General features: G+C 39.9%; 1 protein-coding gene across 2 annotated transcripts in view; it reads right to left on the bottom strand.

Annotated features, from left to right (window-relative positions):
* The window catches only part of LOC144596703 (FERM domain-containing protein 6), a 77,529-nt gene that overhangs the window by 20,355 nt on the left and 34,226 nt on the right, over positions 1 to 22,948 (bottom strand). For both annotated transcript variants that reach the window (XM_078405389.1, XM_078405390.1), the window contains 4 exons: positions 17,129 to 17,208; positions 15,444 to 15,520; positions 14,350 to 14,536; positions 5,609 to 5,764 (listed from right to left, as the gene is read on the bottom strand). In XM_078405389.1, coding sequence (XP_078261515.1) covers positions 5,609 to 5,764; positions 14,350 to 14,536; positions 15,444 to 15,520; positions 17,129 to 17,208 — 500 coding nt within the window. The remainder of the gene's footprint in view (positions 1 to 5,608; positions 5,765 to 14,349; positions 14,537 to 15,443; positions 15,521 to 17,128; positions 17,209 to 22,948) is intronic.

The raw sequence follows: 22,948 nt of genomic DNA, 5'->3' as shown, positions 1-22,948 counted from the left end.
AACAACACCGAACAAGAGTCAATGGCAGAATAAGCTGTTTGGCATTGGCAGAGAAGATTTGGCAGATTTTTCATGGGCGCAACCCACATACTCAGCTCTGCTGCTCATCCCACAAATGCATGTTCCTTACAAATGTGGCACCATTTAAAAGGGAAATAAACAGGCTTTCCAACGGTATAAGATTTATTGCCAAGAAGCATTGTTACAACAAAGAAATAATCTACCAAACACAAATTTCCTTACTTTTTGTGCTATGTTTTTAGAATAAAGTGCAGGAACTGTGAGCTGCAGCACACAGAAATACTGAATAGATTAGGTGAATGCCTAATTCCAAACAAGTGTTATGCCTAAGATAAAAAAAGGTTGGCCTATCAAACAATCTAATAATTCCAAACAAGTCCATTTGTGTAGGCTTGAGGATGATGACATATTATAAAATATATCATGAACAAATATGTCAACCAAGGAGAGAGAAATGTACGAGTTAATGTTACAGCTGGATGACCTTACAACTAAACTGGACATTTCCAACATAAACAGAAAAGCCTGGTTTCCTGAAATTCTTGAATTGAGTATTGAGTCCCACTACCACAGAAACTTAAGGGCCTATCCCACTTATTTTTTAGGCGACTGCCATAATCGTAGCAGGTCGCCGAAAAACCGGTGACTGGACCCCCCTGCGACAAGCTACAACAACCTACCATCTAGTCAACGTCAAGCTACGGCAAGCTATCGACAACCGGCGACCAAATCGTCGCGAGTAGGACGTCCGCCTACGACTGCTCCTACAACAACCTACCACCACAGAGGTGACAACCTACGACAATGATGTCAACCTACGTCCACCCGCGACAAACTACGACAAGCTATGACCCTGAAGACAACTGAAGATAATTCATGTTTCACCCAGTTTCCCTATAAAAGGGGCTGTATGGTAAGGTTTCCAATCATTCTGCATCATGACTATTGGAAAGTGATGCCATGAGAAACTATTCTGAAATACAATAACGTCATACATGAATTTTCTGTCAAAATGTCAAGAATTTCCTTTATTGATATATATATAATATAATCATATAACAATTACAGCACGGAAACAGGCCCGTTCGGTCCTACCAGTCCACGCCGACCACTTTCTCTGACCTAGTCTCATCTACCTGCTCTCAGACCATAACCCTCCAATCCCCTCCCATCCATATCGCTATCCAATTTACTCTTAAATAATAAAATCGAGCCTGCCTCCACCACTTCCACCGGAAGCTCATTCCACACAGTCACCACCCTCTGAGTAAAGAAGTTACCCCTCATGTTACCCTAAACTTTTGTCCCTTAATTCTGAAGTTATGTCCCCTTGTTGGAATCTTCCCCACTCTCAAAGGGAAAAGCCTACCCACGTCAACTCTGTCCGTCCCTCTTAAAATTTTAAAAACCTCTATCAAGTCCCCCCTCAACCTTCTACGCTCCAAAGAATAAAGACCCAACCTGTTCAACCTCTCTCTGTAGCTTAAGTGCTGAAACCCAGGCAACATTCTAGTAAATCTCCTCTGTACCCTCTCCATTTTGTCGACATCCTTCCTATAATTTGGCGACCGGAACTGCACACCATACTCCAGATTCGGCCTCACCAATGCCCTGTACAATTTCAACATTACATCCCAACTTCTATACTCGATGCTCTGATTTGTAAAGGCAAGCATACCAAACGCCTTCTTCACCACCCTATCCACATGAGATTCCACCTTCAGGGAACAATGCAGTTATTCCCAGATCCCTCTGTTCCACTGTATTCCTCAATTCCCTACCATTTACCCTGTACGTCCTATTTTGATTTGTCCTACCAAAATGCAGCACCTCACACTTATCAGCATTAAACTCCATCTGCCATCTTTCAGCCCACCCTTCCAAAAGGCCCAAGTCCCTCTGTAGACTTTGAAAATCTACTTCATTATTAACTACACCACCTATCTTAGTATCATCTGCATACTTACTATTCCAATTTGCCACACCATCATCCAGATAATTAATGTAAATGACAAACAACAGTGGACCCAACACAGATCCTTGGGGTACTCCACTAGACACTGGCCTCCAACCTGACATACAGTTGTCAACCATTACCCTCTGGTACCTCCCATTCAGCCATTGTTGAATCCATCTTACAACCTCACTATTAATACCCAACGATTTAACCTTCTTAATCAACCTTCCATGTGGAACCTTGTCAAATGCCTTACTGAAGTCCATATAGACAACATCCACAGCCTTGCCCTTATCAATTTCCCTGGTAACCTCTTCAAAAAATTCAAGAAGATTAGTCAAACATGACCTTCCAGGCACAAATCCATGTTGACTGTTTCTAATCAGGCCTTGTTTATCCATGTGATTATATATATTGTTCCTAAGTATCTTTTCCATTAATTTTCCCACCACAGATGTCAAACTAACAGGTCTATAATTGCTAGGTTTACTTTTAGAACCTTTTTTAAACAAAGGCACAACATGCGCAATGCACCAATCTTCCGGCACCATCCCCGTTTCTAATGACGTTTGAAATATTTCCGTCATAGCCCCTGCTATTTCTGCACTAACTTCCCTCAATGTCCTAGGGAATATCCTATCAGGACCTGGAGACTTATCCACTTTTATATTTTTCAAAAGTGTCCATATCTCCTCTTCTTTGATCCTCATAATTTCCACCACTACTCTACTTGTTTCGCTTACCTCACATAATTCAATATCCTTCTCCTCGGTGAATACCGAAGAAAAGAAATTGTTTAATATCTCCCCCATTTCTTCCGGCTCAGCACATAGCTGTCCACTCTGACTCTCTAATGGACCAATTTTATTCCTCGCTATCCTTTTGCTATTGACATCCATGGGGCTTACTTTTACATTACTTGCCAAAGCAACCTCATATCTTTTTTTCGCTTTTCTAATTTCCTTCTTAAGATTCCTTTTAAATTCTTTATATTCCTCAAGAACCTCATTTACTCCCTGCCGCTTATATTTATTGTATATCTCCCTCTTTTTCCGAACCAAGCGTCTAATTTCCCTGGAAAACCACGGCTCTTTCAAATTATTATTCTTTCCTTTCCACCGAACAGGGACATAAAGACTCTGTACTCTCAAAATTTCACCTTTAAATATCCTCCATTTCTCTATTATATCCTTTTCATAAAACAAAATGTCCCATTTCACTCCTTTTAAATCCTTTCTCATCTCCTCAAAATTAGCCTTTCTCCAATCCAAAATCTCAACCCTTGGTCCAGATTTGACCTTCTCCATAATTATATTGAAACTAATGGCATTGTGATCACTAGACCCAAAGTGCTCAACACATACCTCCGTCACCTGACCCGTCTCATTTCCTAACAGGAGGTCCAACACTGCCCCTTCTCTGGTAGGTACCTCTACGTATTGCTGCAAAAAACTATCCTGCACACATTTTACAAACTCCAAACCATCCAGCCCTTTAACAGAATGTGATTCCCAGTCTATGTACGGAAAATTGAAATCACCCACAATCACAATCACAATCACCAAATAGGGAACGAGAATTGGAAGAGCAAATATGTAAGGATATCTCCTTACATATTTGCTCTTCCAATTCTCGTTCCCTATTTGGCGGTCTATAATACACCCCTATAAGTGTTGCTAAGCCTTTCTCATTTCTGAGTTCCACCCAAACAGCCTCCCTAATCGAGCCTTCTAGTCTGTCCTGCCAACGCACTGCTGTGATATCCTCCCTGACAAGCAATGCATTAAAACAAATAACATTTTTAAAAAGGTTGATAAGAACATACAACAGTACATACAAAAATATTGTAATTAACTTCAATAAACTTCAAACTTTAAACAGAATACAAGTGCAAAAACATACAAAACCTAACATCATTTATGGACACATTACACTGATGGGTGATCAGATCAAGTCCACACTTGGAATTCACCAAAGTCAGCACCGGTGATAACCTATGTCACCTGGCGACAACCTACGACAGCACTTACATCAAGATACGTCAAGCTACACTCATTGGCGTCAAACCCACCGTCGCCGAAATTTTTTCACTATTCTGAAAATCCAGCAGCGACAAAAAAGACGCTACGACTCTTTGGAGACCACTCATGACCATACAGGTGACACCCTGGCGACCATGTGGCGACAGCCTAGTCGCCTGTAGTCGCCTAAAAAAATAGCCTATGTAGGACAGGCCCCTTAGGTGACCAGTTTCAATCTGGCAAGACGGAAAATAATATGTTATTTGCTACGCTTGCATTGGCCTCATTCAAATAGCATAGAAGGCCATTGACAAGAGAGTTCAGAGTGAGGGTGGGATGGATAATTAAACTAACAACAAACAGGAAGCTCAGTGTCATCCTTGCACACTGAGTCCCATCAATGATGAGACTGAATGTAATACATTCATATTTGTTGATGATACAAAGATGGGAGTAATGATGAAGATGCACAGAAGCTCCAAGGAGATAGAGATGGTTTAAATGAATGGACAAAGACACAGTAGAGGGAATATAATTTGGAAAATAGTGAAGTTGTCCACTTTATTAAAAAATAGTTGTTTTTTTAAATGGGAAGGGATTGAAATGTGTTGGTGCTCAGTGTGATCTTGGTATCCTTGTGCAAGAATCACTGTAAATTAGCAGGCAAGTATTGTATACGACAATGAAGGCATAAATGTTGGTCTTCATGATGAGAATTTATGCACAGTTGACCGCTCCTACTGAAGGAAACATATGCATGCAATATAAGGAGTTCAATGAAAATTCCCTGGATTGATTCCAGTGATGAGGGTAGGGAGGAAATTGACCAGTGATAAGAGATTAAACAGATTGGCCCACATTCTCCACAGCAGAAAGATAAGAGATGATCAATTTGAAAGATAAAACATTTGAAGGGGTTTAATAACAAGAATTGTAGGGATGACGTATTCTTTGACTGGGGGTGCATAGGGTGGAGCAAGTAGAGAGGTGAGAGATCGGCTATTCTGCATGATGATGGAAAGATATTTCTTCACCCAGAAGGTAATGAATTGGAATTCTGTACCCAAGAGGGTTATTGAAATACGATCATTAAATGTTTCCAAGGCACAGCTGGATAGCCTTCTGGATATGAAGGGAATCAGTTTAGGCAGTTTAGGTTTATTATTGCCACGTGTGACAAGGTATAGTGAAAAGCTTTGTTTTGCATGCTATCCAATCAGATTAGACAATTTTAAACATAAATACTATCAGGTCAAACTCAAGTGCAATACATAGGGCAATGGGGAAGATACAAAATGCAGAATATATTTCTCAGTATTGTAGTGCAATAAAAAGATTGTAGCAAATTATTCATTGTACCAAATAATAATGACCTTTTTTTACTAGCTTAGATCACTCAATCACAGATCTATATACCAGAACCTGTAACACCACCAGTGCACATATGCAGACATATTTACCACGGTACTTAACTGCTAGCCGAGGAAAATGTTTTATTTTTAAAGCTTCAATGCACCTAAAATTTATTTTAATAGTTACCATTTCTCTTCCCACTTTATCAGTTTAATACTTAATAATAAGAGAATGAAATAAAGTAAATTGTACTTACTTTCTGAAGCCGGTAGTAATGAACAGGCACATCCTCTAAAAGACAAGCCTCTTTAATAAACCTGAGCATCCCCTCTTTAGGAGTCAATCCACGCTGCTCTCTATGCATTTTTGGAACATGCTTCAAAATATATTCACAGCCCCTTTTGCTAATTACCTACGTACAAGAAAACAGATGTTAAATTTTTTTGTTAAAATTCTAAACACCACGATGAAAATGGTCAATAACAAAATAGAGAATGCTGAACATTTTCAGCAGGTTAGACAACCTGTATAGAGGGAGAATCAGAATCAGATCACTGACTTCTCATGAGAATTGGGAAAAAAAAAGTTGAGAAGATTAAACTTGGTGGAGAATCAAAATCTGCAGAATTTTGCATCTGAATTAACATATATAGGAATACATGTTTCTATATAATATAATCAAGTTTCCTCCCACATGCCAAAGATGTGCGGGTTTATATGTTAATTGGCCTCTGTAACATTTCTCCTAGACTGTAGGGAGTGGATGTAAAAGAGGATAATGAGGAACTAGTGCAAATGGGTAGATACTGTTTCTAAGCATTTTCTCTGAACTGGATATTGTGCAATGTTTCATTGATAACACTGGTGAGAAATGTGAAATAAAATATAACACAATGGATCTTGTTTGCTCTTTTCTAAATCAATAATTTAATTGTTTATTTACATACATTTCAAAACTCAGGAACGTATTGGCTGCACGGACCATCTGAAACCTGTTCTGACATTAACTAGGAGTACTCTTCCTTTCCCTCACAGACAGCACTTCAAGCTGGGGAAACCAAAATGAACTCAACATTTTCAGTTGTAATTACTGTACATTCAACAATCCAAGTAATTAAAACTGATTTTGTCCTTTGCACTTACAAAGAACATTTTGTTAATAAGAGTAGGATAAAGATTTGGGTTTTAAATCTATCCTCTGCTATATGCAATAAATGTGTAACAAGGTAACTATGCACATTGAATTCTGCTTCTGACAGTGCAACTACATTTACTCCAGCTTTCTGTGTCTATCTTACATTTCAAGAGTTCAATATATATTTGCATTTAACGCTACCAATTCAGGAATTAATGTCAGGCTCCTGGTACTTATTGGTTCAATACTAGTAGAGATGATACATTGTGAGCACTACACAAATCAATGAGCTTAAATATGTGTTATTATCTCTTTTGCTGCAACACAGCAACACTGCATTACTAAATCAGGCAACAACTCCCTTGGTAATTCACAACCACAAAGAATATGGAAAGAAGCTTATTCTTCAAAAACATTAAATACATGTAGAAGCACTGAGAAACATTTGCACTCATGTCCACAAATTCAGATCTACAGAAATCATTCTATTTGCATACAAGTTCCATGCTGGTGCCTGAACATAATTTCTCCCCTTTTATTCTGCATTGTCAGATTTTATATAAAGTCATCGGCCAATGGGTTAAAATTCTTTTAAACAAGCTGCAAGTTAGTAGGGAGAGTAAGGGTAGATTTATGAAGAAATGCTAAGGTTGAAAATTGCAGCAAGTTTGAAAGAGCACTCCATACCTTGTCCAGAGTTGTAACCCAGTGGAATGGGAGCCCACATCTAGGGTTCAGTACCTGATGCATTTGCACTCTATTTAAACATTTAACAGCTGAACTGAGTTCAAGGACACGTGCAAAAGTGTTTCAGGAAATTAAAAAGCCAAATCATGGTCAAGGAATAAAAACTGCAGATCCTTAAAAGGATCTGACTGTAAAAAAGGTAGCTGCAAAATAAATGCATTTCCTTTGGTTGTAAACCAATCCTGGAGCCAGTATGATTAACAACCTACTTGAACAACATTGTGAAACCTCAGAATCACTCCATGACAGAATATAGAGGCCAATAATTAATGAAAAAGATTCAAAGGGCTCTTGCCAACTCTTTGGAGTTGTCCAGCTAATCTATTCTTCAAAATGGGTTCTACAGTCCCCTCAATAATGACAAAGACCCATCATTTATTTATTTGCCTCTGTACTCCACAATTTCAGATTTGTAATAGAAACAAATCACATGTGGTTAAAGTGCACATTGTCAGATTTTAATGAAGGCCATTTTAATACATTTTGGTTTCACCATGTAGAAATTACAGCAGTGTTTATACGTAGTCCCCCCCATTTCAGGGCACCATAATGTTTGGGACACAGCAATGTCATGTAAATGAAAGTAGTCATGTTTAGTATTTTGTTGCATACCCTTTGCATGCAATGACTGCTTGAAGTCTGCGATTCATGGACATCACCAGTTGCTGGGTGTCTTCGCTGGTGATGCTCTGCCAGGCCTGTATTGCAACCATCTTTAGCTTATGCTTGTTTTGGGGGCTAGTCCCCTTCAGTTTTCTCTTCAGCATATAAAAGGAATGCTCAATTGGGTTCAGATCGGGTGATTGACTGGCCACTCAAGAATTTACCATTTTTTAGCTTTGAAAAACTCCTTTGTTGCTTTAGCAGCATGTTTGGGATCATTGGCTTCCTGTAGAATGAACCGCCAGCCAATGAATTTTGACGCATTTGTTTGAACTTGAGCATATAGGATATGTCTGTACATTTCAGAATTCATTATGTTACTACCGTTAGCAATTGTATCATCAATGAAGATGTGAGCCAGTACCTTCAGCAGCCATACATGCCCAGGCCATAACACGCCCACCACCATGTTTCACAGGTAGTATGCTTTGGATTTTGGGCAGCTCCTTCTCTCCTCCATTCTTTGCTCTTGCCATCACTCTGATATAAGTTAATCTTCGTCCCATCTGTCCACAAGACCTTTTTTTCCAGAACTGTGGTTGCTCTTTTAAAAGTACTTCTTGGCAAACTGTAACCTGGCCATCCTATTTTTGCGGCTAACCAGTGATTTGCATCTTGCAGTGTAGCCTCTGTATTTCTGTTCATGAATTCTTCTGCAGACAATGGTCATTGACAAATCCACACCTGACTCCGGAAGAGTGTTTCTGATCTGTCAGACAGGTGTTTGGGGATTTTTCTTTATTATAGAGAGAATTCTTCTGTCATCAGCTGTGGAGATCTTTCTTGGCCTGCCAGTCCCTTTGCAATTAGTAAGCTCACCAGTGCTCTCTTTCTTCTTAATGTTCCAAACAGTTGATTTTGGTAAGCCTAAGGTTTGGCTGATGTCTCTAACAGTTTTATTCTTGTTTCTCAGTTTCATAATGGCTTCTTTGATTTTCATTGGCACAACTTTGGTCCTCATGTTGATAAACAGCAATAAAAGTTTCCAAAGGTGATGGACTGGAGGAAAGACAAGGTGCTGAGAACTCTCTTATACCTGCATTAAGGAGGCAATTAAACACACCTGAACAATTACAAATACCTGTGAAGCCATGTGTCCCAAACATTATGGTGCCCTGAAATGGGGGGACTCTGTATAAACACAGCTGTAATTTCTACATGGTGAAACCAAAATGTATAAAAATGGCCTTTAATAAAATCTGACAATGTGCACTTTAACCACATGTGATTTTTTTCTATTACAAATCTCAAATTGTGGATTACAGAGGCAAATAAATAAATGATGGATCTTTGTCCCAAACATTATGGAGGGCACTGTAGAAAGAGAAGGCGCGCATTAAGTCTTTTCTGATAGGGAATAAAAGTGTCTGTGGACTGGATATCCTTCACAAACATGAGGCGGTGGGGTCCAAGGAAATGGAAATCTCTTTTTACCCCATAGCCTTATGGATGCGCTGTTGAGTATTTATACAATTCACCATTGAAAGTCAAATTATGAATTTGACATGAATACTATCGTGGATCTGCTCATTTCACTTGACTGGTATCATCATCCTGAAATTTCCGATTCATTTCTGCTGTTTCCTAGTTCAAACTTTTATGTAGCCTGCATTATTGGAAATCCAATGATTTAATATGCATTAAAATGTTAAGTGTTCTGAATATGCATTTCACTGCAGTCTGAAAAACAATGGCTAACTAATACAATCCATGATTTGAACGTCCCATGGATGAAGAAGTTCTATCTGGGAGAAAAAGTTTACTAATGAAAAATGATTGAGGAAGTTACTTTAATTTAGTAAAAATGACAGGAGAGCTTACTAAACCACTAGATTCTGAAGGGCCTCCGATTATGTTGTGAGGATTGTCTCCTTTTCAACAGAACCTAGACTCATGTAATATACTTTCAGAAAAAAAGTTGTTGCCCATGTAAAACAAAGAAGAACATTTTGTCCAAGAGAAATGTAAATCCCTTGGGGTTCTCTAGCCCAATAGGTTATGGAGGCCAAGTCAATAAATATTTTGTGTGCTATCCATGGATTAGCAGGAAGGTTGAGGACACGATCAGAGAACCCATATTGTTGTTGAATAACGAAGCAAGCTTGAGGGAGTTGTTTAGCTTATTATTCACCCACTACATAACTATTTTAAGTGTACTTGCTATAATATATTTGCAAGTCCATTAAATGACTTTAGAAAGTTTATGCACATTGCAACTGCTTCACCTTCATCATGTCCCCCTGTCACTTTTATTAATGGACGATAAGATTGGTCAAATGTGCTTTGATTTTAATATTTATTTATGCCAACCTTACACCCCATAATTTTCCAAATGACAATATAATTTTTTCCCCCCAGATTAATGACACTATCTGGTCAGTTTATCCTTCACCCTTTTTTAAGATGATATCTGAATCTTCAGATAGATCATCTCCTTCCATTCTGCATGTGGTATGTCATAAGCAACACCCACATGACTAGTAATGTATACACTCGCAAGAAAGATTGATGTATTTGATTCATGGCTATTAAAGTACAGCTTCTTTTTGTAATTGTAAATCCTGTCAAATGTCAATATACATTGGATGTTGAACAGGACAAACCATTCAATGGGTGTAGAGATAACGTGTGTTCCACTCCATGAAGGGGACTGAAATTAGGCTGGCAAAATTTACTCGTTTCACTTCACTCCTCTACCAAAATAAAATCAGAGCCTGGCTGCTTAACCCAAACTTGACAGGACCTGACTACATGTTGGATTGGGTCAGGTCAGATGTCAAATAAATAAAGGCTTCAAGCTAATGTTGAATTGATCCAGACTAGGTCTTTGTAAATAAGAGCAGTGAAGCTTTACTTTACTTAGAGCATGGCTACCCAAGCCAAGCCTTACAGAACCTCATTATATATGTTGACTTTGAGTAGAGCTTGAAAGAAATTGACATCTTTCAGGTTTATTTCAGGTTTTAACTTTACAATCCCAAAATAAAATAAAATCTATAAAATAAATACCAACAAATGATGTCTCATTCTGTAGCCTGGGACCAGTTTTAGAAACATCTTTTGTTTGTTGTCTGCTTTTTCTCTTTAATAACTATTATATAATTAATATACTTCAGATTTTTTCCAACAAATCTGCATCTTATAAGCCACCTAGCAATTTTATTTACAGGATACCAACAATGTTTGTAAGGAAAAGAGTAGAGTTTTGTTTCTGCAATATTTTGTCCAATAAATTTCCTATCAGCAAATGTATATTTATTCATCTCCTAGTAGTTTTGTTCTCAATGACCCTACTACTGTCAGGCCACCATAAAAATGTTATTATCCTAATTTTACCTCTGGCCTTTGTGTCACGCCCCATAAAACCCATTGTCTATTAAAAAAACCCCATCTAATTGATTAATCTTCTTGCCAAGTCTGGTCTATATGCAACTCCTAAAAAGTGTGTGTAAGAAGGAACTCCTGATTTAAACCGAAGATTGACACAAAAAGCTGGAGTAACTCAGCGGGGCAGGCAGCATCTCTGGAGAGGAGGAATGGGTGACGTTTCGGGTCGACCCAAAATGTCACCCATTCCTTCTCTCCAGAGATGCTGCCTGTCCCGCTGAGTTACTCCAGCTTTTTGTGTCTATCCTGAAAGATGTGATTGACTTTGAACTGCTTCCACAATTCAGAATTAATTTGGAATGGACAATAAATGTATGAGCTGCCAGCAATGTTAACATCCCGTAAATGAACAAAAAACTGGATACAACTGCTCATCAAAATATTTCTAGCTCCACCCCAAAACTGTTCTCCAACTTCATGAAATATGCATTGCTTGCTGTGACTTTCACAGGGAAAGAAAACAGGATAAAGCAGAACTAATATTTCATGATGCAGGAGAACAGTTTATTGAGTGGAACCAAGAATAGTTTGAAGAGCTGCCAAATGTATTTGGGGTTTTATGTTCTTTCAAGGAATGTGGACATTACTGACAATGATAATGTTCATTGTCCCACCCTAACTACACCCTAACTAAGGATATAGCTTTGTCAGGCGTGTGAAGGAGACCTTTGATGACGGGGGTGGTTTTCAGCAGTATTTCGTGGATGGAAGACATATTGCAAATAAGAGGCGGAGTATTTATTCTGACTTATTCTGACTAAGTTCTTCCACCATTTCTGTTTTTGTTTCAGGTTTTCCAGCATCTGCAGTTTGAGATGTTCTCCGTGATTATTAGTTTGGCAGCTAGTGAGCATGGCTCAAAGCCTTGCTAAAAAGACATTTACCTCTCACTTTTTTGCCTGGTTTCAGCTAACAGAGTTCCCACGGTTTGGTAAATCCCCGGTGGTTCAAAGCAGCACAGATAGAATCAAGGCTAGCAGTTTCAGATTACTATTTAAATAACCAATTCATTTCCCACATGCTCTTTATTTCAACCCATTCACAACAAAATGGATAAATTGTGGAGGATTCAATTCCTATTCCAGATTTTATTTGCATTTCAGCTTTTGGACCACCCCAACCTGCGACCCATTTTGGGAGTATAGGTTTAGCCCACGATTTACATATTGTGGTTCTGGTAGAATAAAAGATAAACCTGAATGAGGAATTTCCAAGAGTAAGAAATCAGGTTTGGAACATAGAAACTGAACATACGTCAGCAATTTCTTAGGTACCAAGTGGTTCATGACCCTATTTCTTTCCTATTAGTTATTATTCTCTGAAGTACATTTTATATATACAATTCAAAATATTATGTTATTATTTTATGTTATGTAATTTATCAAACACTTATATTTGAAATACATACTCTGGAAACAGCTCATATTTCTGCTGAACATTTTAAATATGCCAGTATGAGTATACCTTCTCTCCTTGCAATTTGTTTTACTGACTTTATGATTCATGGCATGTTACCAAACTCAGTGTTGTCTGTTCTGTTCATGCCAGTCAATAAGGACAAAGCTGGTAAAGTAGGCAGCCTAGATAATTACAGGCCCATAGCATTAGCCAGCATACTGTCAAAAGTCCTAGAAAGAATTCTGCTGGATAGATTAAATGAGTTTGTTAACTCCACAGATAACCAGTTTGGTTTTAAAGCTAAACATGGCACTGACTTGTGTATATATGCCTTAAAGGAAATTGTAAACAATTATAGAGGTAACAACTCATCAGTTCTTATGTGCATTATTGATGCTTCCAAAGCCTTTGATTGTGTTAATCATAGAAAGTTGTTTGTTAAATTGAGTCAAAGGGGGGTGCCTAAATACATTGTGAGAATTCTGGCTTACTGGTATGCCCACCAGACTGTGCAAGTAAAATGGCACAATAAGGTCTCAGGCCCATTTAGGGTTAGCAATTATGTCAGACAAGTGGGAATTTTGTCCCCAGTTCTTTTTAATCTCTATATTGATGATCTGTCCAAGCAATTGAAAGCCTGTAATACTGGGTGCATGATTGGTAATACTCTAGTGAACCATATTATGTATGCAGATGATCTTGTGGTCCTTAGTCCATCTGGTGTTGGTCCCCAGCAGCTCCTTACTATATGTTCTGTGTATGGTGTGGAACATGATATCACATATAATCCCAGTAAGAGTGTTATTATGATCTGTAGAACCAAAGAGGATAAATATCTAAAATTTCCTGATTTTAAATTACCTGATAATAATCTTAGTGTCCGTAATAAGGTAAAATATCTTGGACATTTTATTACGGAACAAATGACAGATGAGGATATTTATAGGCAATGCCGCATGATGTATGCACAAGAAAACTTTCTCTTACACAAGTTTAGTGCGTGCACAGATGGAGTGAAGATGTCTCTGTTCAGAGCATATTGTACACCACTCTATACTGCACACTTGTGGTCAAACTACAGAAAAGCAACCTTACAGAGACTTCAAGTTGCTTATAATGATGCTATGAAAATATTACTTAAGAGACCTGGATGGTGTAATGCAAGTGAAATGTTTGTGCTGCAGGAGTCAATACGTTACAAACTGTTTTAAGAAATCTTATGTATAAATTTATTTGCCGGATTAATGACTCTGAAAATGAAATCATCTTGGCCTTATCAAACATAAGGTTTAGCACTACATGCTACCAATCCCAGCTGTGGAGACATTGGTGTAGTTGTCTCGTGGTAGGACACTGATTTTTTTAATTCTTGGTTTTAAATCATGTATGTAATTTACTGTGCTTTTGTAAGTAATTTACTGTGCTTTTGTATGTAATTTATTGTGCTTTTGTATGTAATTTATTCAATGTAATGTATTGTCTTTCATCTGGACCCTGAGTCTGTATTAAAGTAAAGTAGAGTAAAACTAATTTACCTTGGGGGGGGGGGGGGGAAGCCCAACAGCCAAATCTCAAACTTTCTTAAAGATGCATTAAAAATCTACACACATCAAATTTTAAATAGGGAAAGTAAGCAAGCACTTCACAATCAGATACATTATTCTTACCCATTGAGGGAAATAATCCTGAGGTTCAAAATAGTTTCCAGTGTGGACATTCTTTTTGTAGTTTCCCAGGTCAGCCTGCAATGCATATGCTGTGAGTAGAAAATAGGCTTCCTCTTTACTTGTGCAGTGAGAGTGTAAAACTTGCTCTTTTAGTTGACAATAATAGAAATGCCGTGCCTTCTTATCACTGTAGGAATATGGAACATTTTACCATGGTTAGTTCATAAAGTAAATAGCTGCTGATGAACTAAAGTTGTTGTTGATTATATGTTTGTTAGAAACATTTTTTAAATAGCATTCATGATCTAGGTTACAATTCTATGTGCAATTGAACAATAGAGATCAGGCCAACATCTCACTGCATTCACCACAGTTGAATCCATGCCGAGGGTCTCCTGTGGTGGGTGGGGACCATTTCGATACACTTTCCTTGGCTGTTATCCAGTACAACCTTCAATCTTCCTAGAAGATGGCCTTCTGGATATCAGGTGATATTTGAGCTCGACCATAATGTAACTCAACAATTACTACTTGTACTGAAGGAGCAAGCACTTAAGAGAAGTACAGGGCACTCATTTGTTGGTGTATAAATCAAGGTGGGAAATTAGAAGAGGGAAGAAATTTGTTTAAAATATGCCACCCAAGGATTTCATCCACCCTCCTCCTACTCTATTACACATTCACTAGCAGCTAAACAATATACGGAGTAACACAATAGGGAGAGAGTTTAAAATTATCTTCACATAAATCATCTTTATCGGGTATAAAGTCAGAAATATGCTGGAAATGCAACACCATTGTTCAACTCACCAATATGACATTGTTTGAAAATCAGGAACACTCAGTGACCTATAGAACTTCCAGCATGGCTGTCGCTTCCTTCTATCGCATAATAATTTTACCTAAGTCTTACTTACTTTGCACACAGGCAAGCTTGATAATACTCATCCCAAACACAGCAGATGCATGATCATTACTGTACGCTCCCTTACTTTTATAAAACATTTCAATTATTCTTTTTTTTAAATGCATAAATTCAGAACCAGATGGAGTGCTTGGAAAGATGCATTAACTTTTTTTAAACCTGTCCTTACCTTATTACTTTTCCATTTTCCACGTAGTACTGCACCCTTAAACATACAATGAATGGAGTGCCAAACCTCTCATCATTCTGTTGTAAAAAGGAAAGATGAAAGTGACATTATTAGAGCATAACTAAATATTTATGCCAAGGTAAAATCTTCTACCCCATCCGTCCAGAGTGAGAACAGGGGTAAGTTCAGGCAGAAAAATCTTTCAACAAATCCAATATGTTTCCTGGTTTGATTAAGGAATGCATGCCACATACCTAGCTTTTATTTATATTGCACTCTATTAATCATTATATTGTACTTTTAACATTGGACTAGCTTGTATTGATCTTCAACCTACAGTTCTCCATGCAAAAGTCATAAACCACACCCATGAACCCCTGCTCTGCCATTGCACTCAGCTAGGGGTGGAGAATCTAGGGGTGGAGAACAAATATGCAGATTCAAGGGGCATCCTGTTCCTTCACTTTATTCCAAGTATGGCTGGGAAATGTCCTGCAGTCTTACGCATTTGAATGGGCTGCTGACTTTGAATGACCCTTTTTCATACAGGGGTGATGATAATCTGCGATGAACAGTGGAGGAGGTAGTGGTGCAGACACTGTTCAAATGTTCAAAAGGCATTGGACAAGTACTTGGATAGGAACAGCATAGAAGGATACAGATCTAATGCAGACAAATGGGATCTGTGTAGATAGGCGTCACACGATGGCTGGCATGGATGACGGAGGTCAAGAGCCTATTTCCATGCTGTATATTCGAAGAAAAGGTAAGCCCAGCGAAGTTGTTTGTTTTCATTTTTATTTCAAATTTGTAACTTCTTTCTCTTAAAGATTTTTAGTAAATTCATTATCTTTTCAATATTTTTGATTAATTATTTAGATCAATTTTTAAGCAACTGATGATCAGAGAGTGAAAAACCATTCAAAGATCTTTGACGGTGGCGAACTATCAATGGCCATGAGAGCAGTATGTGAGGGGAATGTTAGGACTGGGATCCAGTGGCAGTTAGCACTTACAGCTGTGCTCTGCAGAATGGACACAGCATCAAAGCCTCCAGCTCAATTGGCCCTGTAAGAAGTGCAATCTTATTGCTACAAGTGTCACGTTTTTGAACAATGGGAGGAAGACTTGGAAAGAGGATCAAAGATGAATGCTGGTCCATAAGTTAGAGTTCAAAGTTGAGGCAAGGCCAACTTTGATGGCATTAGACAAGAACTTTCACAAGTTGAATGGAGTTTGTAGACAAAGGGACAACCGGAAAGTGGAATGCATTAAAAAGTCCGATAGTGAGAGTTCAAGAAAAGTGTATTCATGTTAGAGTGAAGGGCAAGGAACCTTGGATGATGAGATAAATTGAGGCTCTGGTTAAGAAAAAGGAGGCATGGCCCTGGTATAGGCATCTATGTCGCCCAGTTTATTAAAATCAACAGTGGTATCTAAGTGGAGGCAATTTAATACAAACATTTTGCATTTAACGTACAATCACACAGTTACAATGAGAAAGTCAATTGAACAGAAAGAACTGCCATGCATACAATCATCTGCCGAGGTCCACACACATATTTAGCTCTAACAAATCCACAGTTCTGTTATTCCACAAATGCACAATGAAGGATCTTAACAAAAATGTTTTAACCTTTTGGATGTTCTTGTTTAAGAATGTACCAAAAGTAAATAAAGCTTACTTTGCTATTTTCTTTCTTCCATTCCTTGGGAAAGTATTTGCTAAGCTTCTGCTCCAAGTCCATGAAAATGTATTCGTCGTCTAAAAACATGGAAGTAATGCTTAGCTATCAATTTTCAAAACAGTTGACTGTGCATTATATGCAAGAAATCAATGAAAATCCTGACCTCAACATTTCATTCTGACCGAGTTGTGCTGTTTTTAATAGTGTGTTGTTTACTGTCAAGCATTTCATATTTGATCTTCAGTGCTAAATGAAAGAATATTAGTCACTGTGGTTCTAACTTATCTCAGCACACATGGTTCATCTTGGAACCAAACATGCAGAAATGAGTAGGAATGATAGATCTTACTGTTGTACCTATTTAAATCTAAGAAGAATTTCTTCTGCTTGATGTTTATATTCAGAAATCACAAACAGGATACAAGTTTTGAGTCTATTGTCGTTTAACACTGCTCACTGTTCCCCTGTGCAATTCAATAATAAGCGGGAGGAGGATTTCAACCCCAAACCTCAGAACTGGGGGAAGGACATACAAAATATGAAACAACATATCATGAACAGTGGCTTAGTTTAGTTTAGAGATACAGCGTGGAAACAAGCCCTTCGGCCTACCGAGTCCAAGCTGGCCAGCGATCCATGCACACTTTCATTATCCTAAACACACAAGGGCTAATTTACAATTTTACCAAAGCCAATTAACATACAAACCTGTACATCTGTGGAGTGTGGAAGGAAACCGGAGAAAACCCACGCAGGTCACGGGGAGAACATACAAAATCCGTATAGAGAGTGTCAGGATTGAAACCGGGTCTCCTGGTGTTGTAAGGCAGCAACTTTACTGCTACACCACCGTGCCACCATGGCCTGTTGGGATTGAAATGAATACCCAGTCTGAAGAGGATGCCTGAAAATTATAATTAAATGAATCTTTGCGGTTCAGACTGCAGCAATTTTGTGCTATTGATGGGGTTGTAGGCCGATACCCAACTGCTGAAGGGAGCCAAGAACAGACAAATTCAGCAAGCAAGTGCTTTACTAGCAAGAGGAGCAGGGGTGCTTCCTTCTGCAACATTTTGACTCCTTTCCCCGCACGCCCCAACGCCTCACCTAATCCCATGTTCTAAACAATGAATTTACATCTCTATCCAAGTATCAGTATCTCTGTGATGTAGTGATAAACTTGGCCTATTATCTTTCTCCCATCTTTTACCTCCTCTCCCACTCCACCAAATGCATGCAAACTGTCCAACCCCATCACCTTTCTCTCCAGTAACTGGCTAGCCTTTCAATCTAGGTGCAAAAAATAATTCAAATATGGTGATAACAAATAGAACTGGAGCAGTATTAGTTCTCTCCATTCTATGAGCCAGAATAAATACTCAACAAAGATCAGGGCATATATTTTAAATCATATTAAGCTTACACTAACCCAATATCTCTTAACTTTCAAAAATACATCAAACTCGATTATGTACTCAGTGAGCATCAAGTGACTTTTGGCTTACAGTTCCAAAGATCCACTGCATTTGAGTGAAAGAATTCCCTGACTATTTTAGGATTTATCCCAATTTCTAGTTCCTGTTGCCTGAGGAAGAGGTCTCCCGGCACCATATCAAATCCCAAAAGAATTTTACACCCTGCAGGACTAGTATACTTTCCTGAAAGTGAGATTGGTTCTTTTCCCTCCCTATCAGGACCAAATGAAGCACTGCGCTGAAACTATATCAATTTATAATAATAATAATAATAATATTCATTTATTGTCATTGCAACGAGTACAACGAAATTAAAAAATAGCCAATCCTGACGGTGCGTACAAACATATATGCAATAAATGCAAAAACAAATAAATACATAAATACAATTAAATACAATTATATTAAGTACAAGATTTTTTAACGGTGTTGCCTAGTGCAAAGGTAGTGTTCAGTTCTCGTATGGCCCTGGGGTAAAAACTGTTCTTAAGTCTGTTTGTTCGGGATTTGATCGACCTGAAACGTCGACCAGAGGGCAGATGAACAAACAGACGGTGGCCGGGGTGGGATGGATCTTTTATTATTTTGCCTGCTCTACTGAGGCAGCGTAGTCTGAACAGGTGCTCCAGGGAGGGCAGTGAGCAGCCGATGATCTTCTGGGCCGTCGTGATGACCCTCTGAAGGGCCTTCCTGTCCTTTTCTGAGCAGCTGGCATACCATGTGGTTATACAGTATGCCAGCACACTCTCGATGGAGCAGCGATAGAAGGACAACATGAGCTTCTCCTGCAGGTTGGTTTTCCTGAGGATCCTCAGGAAGTGGAGTCTCTGCTGTGCCTTCTTTACTGTGGTGATGGTGTTGGTAGACCAGGTAAGATCCTCTGCGATGTGCGTACCCAGGAACCTGAAAGCTGGTACCCTTTCCACACAGACCCCATTGATGTAGAGTGGGTCGTAATCTCCACTGGTTTTTCTAAAGTCAATTATAAGTTCCTTTGTTTTGGAGGAGTTCAGGACCAGATTGTTCACTGAACACCATGCTGCCAGCCTTTGGATTTCATCCCTATAGGCTGTCTCATCTCCTTCTGAGATGAGTCCAACCACAGTCGTGTCATCCGCGAACTTGATGATGGTGTTGGTGGGATGGGTGGGGGCGCAGTCGTGAGTGTAGAGGGAGTAAAGGATGGGGCTCAACACACAGCCCTGTGGTGAGCCGGTGCTCAGTGTAATGGTGGAGGAGAGGTGAGGGCCTATTTTGACGGTCTGGGGGCGGTTGGTCAGGAAGTCCTTGATCCATTGGCAGATGGTTTGGGAAAATCCAAGGTCGGAAAGTTTGGTGACCAGTCTGCTCGGGATGACCGTGTTAAAGGCAGAGCTGAAGTCGAGGAAGAGCATCCTCACATAGCTCCCCTGGTGTTCAAGGTGGGTCAGTGCAGTGTGAAGAGCAGTGTCGATGGCATCCCCTGTAGACCTATTTGCTCTGTAGGCAAACTGGTGTGGGTCGAAGGTGGGTGGGAGGCTGGCTTTGATGTGCTGCAGGACCAGTCTCTCGAAGCACTTTGTGATGACCGGTGTGAGTGCTACCGGACGGTAGTCGTTAAGACCGCTGATGACAGACTTTTTCGGCAGTGGGATGATTGTGGCGGACTTCAGGCAGGGAGGGATGGTGGATGTTAAAAGGGACAGGTTGAAGATTTTTGTGAAGACCTCAGATAATTGGTCTGCACATTCCCTCAGCACTCTGCCCGTCACACCATCGGGGCCTGCAGCTTTCCTGGGATTCACTGCTCTGAGCACGCGCTTAACATCATACTCCTGCACAGTGAAGGTGTTGCTGTCAGGTGCTGGAGAGGGTGTTATGTCTGCCACTGTAGCTTTCACCTCGAAACGAGCAAAGAAACAGTTAAGTTCCTCTGCCAGCGAGGCGTCGCCGTCGGCAGTCGTGCAGTTGCTGGTCTTGGAGTTGGTGATGTGCTGGATGCCTTGCCATACCCGCCGTGGGTCATTGTTGGAAAAGTGGTCCTCAATCTTCCTCTTGTAGGACGCTTTGGCATCCTTGATGCCTCTCTTCAGGTTGGTTCTAGCAGCACTGTATAGAGCTCTATCACTAGACCTGAAGGCGGTGTTACGGTCCTTGAGGAGAGACCTGACATCCTTTGTCATCCAGGGTTTTTGATTGGGATACAACCGGATGCGTTTGTCGACGGTGACATTGTCAACACAGTTTTTGATGTAGCAAAGTACAGTTGATGTGTACTCCTCCAAGTCATGATCCTCAAAAATATCCCAGTTGGTCCTTTCGAAGCAATCCTGCAGCTGCGAGGAAGCTCCTTCAGGCCATGTCTTAACAGTCTTTATGGTGACTGGAGCTTTCCTCCTGAGTGGGGTGTATGCTGGAGTTAGGAATATGGACAGGTGATCTGACTGCCCCAGGTGTGGTAGTGGTGCTGACCTGAAACCCTTCTTAATATTTGAGTAAACCTTGTCTAGTGTGTTTTTCCCCCTGGTAGCACATCTTATGTGTTGTTCAAGTTTCGGGAGAACTGACTTTAGGTCTGCATGGTTGAAGTCCCCGGCTATGATGTGGGCTGCTTCTGGATATGTGCTCTGTTGTGAGTTTATTGCACCGAGCAGGTAGCCTAAAGCTGTGCTAGCGTTAGCATTCGGTGGGATGTAGACTGCTGTTACTATAACCCCTGTAAATTCGCGAGGAAGGTAAAAAGGCCTGCATTTAACTGTTAGGGACTCCAGATCAGGAGAACAGTGGCTATCTATGATTTGGATGTTAGTGCACCAGCTGTTGTGCACGTAAATGCATAACCCCCCCCCCCCTTGCTCTTACCGGAGTCGATGTTTCTGTCCCAACGAAACGCTGTACGCCTGGCTAGCTCAATGGCTCCGTCTGGGATAAGTGGATGAAGCCATGTCTCTGTTACTAAGAGAATGCAACAGTCCTCCACGAGTTTGTTTGCTGATATCTGTAGTTTTAGTTCGTCCATTTTGTTGATGATGGATCTGGCGTTGGTGAGAAACATGCTGGGTAGCGGTGGTTTGTGTGGCTGTCTCTTTAGCTTGGCAAGTATACCGGACCGGCATCCTCGCTTTTGCTTCCTGTTTCTCCTCCGCCTGCGACGCCTGTTCGTGCCGACAACTATCCACGGAGCGCCCGGTGTCCTGGCTATCTCTTCCGGTATATTTCGCGGGTGTGGAAATTCGCGCACAAGGTCCCGATTGCACTGGAATCCTATGAACAGAAGATCCTTTCGGTTGTAGGTAGGATTTGCCTGATTTTCCTGATTTTCCTGACTAAATTTGACTAACAGACATAACACAGATAACACACATAAAACGCACCGAAAGGGAGAGCTGTGAGCCGCTGCGTCCGTGCGCGCCGCCATAACATTGTTTAAAAATACTGTTCAAATATCCAACATACTGTTCAATCTCTTTCCTGCTTAACACTTCTGTTTTCAGTATAGTCATCTATTGGTCCATTGCTTCAGCACTGTTTGATACTTAACCATATTTTTTTTTAATTTAGAGATACAGCGCGGAAACAGGGCCTTCGGCCCACCGGGTCCACGCCGACCAGCGATCCCCACATATTAACACTATCCTACACCCATTAGGGACAATTTTTACATTTACCAAGCCAATTAACCTACAAACTTGTACGTCTTTGGAGTGTGGGGGGAAACCGAAGATCTCGGAGAAAACCCACGCAGGTCACGTGGAGAATGTACAAACTCCGTACAGATAGCACCGGTAGTCAGGGTCGAACCCGAGTCTCCTGGCGCTGCATTCGCTGTAAGGCGAATTGAATTGCACACGCTACTGAACAATTCCCCTAAGATCTAAATTATTCTAAACAGTTTCCATTTTCACTACATATCACTTGCCCTGTAACTAGTTTAAGCAATTATATATTTTTCTTCAGATCTTGATTATGATCTTTTTCTGAACCTCGTCCTTTTTTCAGTGTAATCTCAGAACTCCACTATTACTAAGCAGTCAGTAACAATGCTGTTACCCTCTAAAATCTTCCATCAGTTCCTATGCCGTACTATATTTTTTCAGTAAAGCCCTACAGAATGTTTCTCTTTGATTATGCCTTTGTACTTTAATCACCCACCCAAGCATCTGCGTCCCCCATCCAAGTCCACCTGACATTTCTCATTATAATCTGTTTCAAGTTTTCCTTCCTTTGAGAGGCACTCTGCAAGAACAAATAATACCTGCTGAAAATCAACTTTGTTTTGTTGCCAGTGATGCCTTTGAAAAACTATGAGCGTGTAACTGAAATTATGATGCTCCAGAAAGAAGCCATTAATCAATCATCCATG

This window comes from Rhinoraja longicauda, chromosome 9, assembly GCF_053455715.1.
Source record: "Rhinoraja longicauda isolate Sanriku21f chromosome 9, sRhiLon1.1, whole genome shotgun sequence".
NCBI classification, from domain to species: Eukaryota; Metazoa; Chordata; class Chondrichthyes; order Rajiformes; family Arhynchobatidae; genus Rhinoraja; species Rhinoraja longicauda.
Note: the sequence above shows the minus strand (reverse complement) of the source record. Positions and strands in the feature narration are given on the sequence as shown.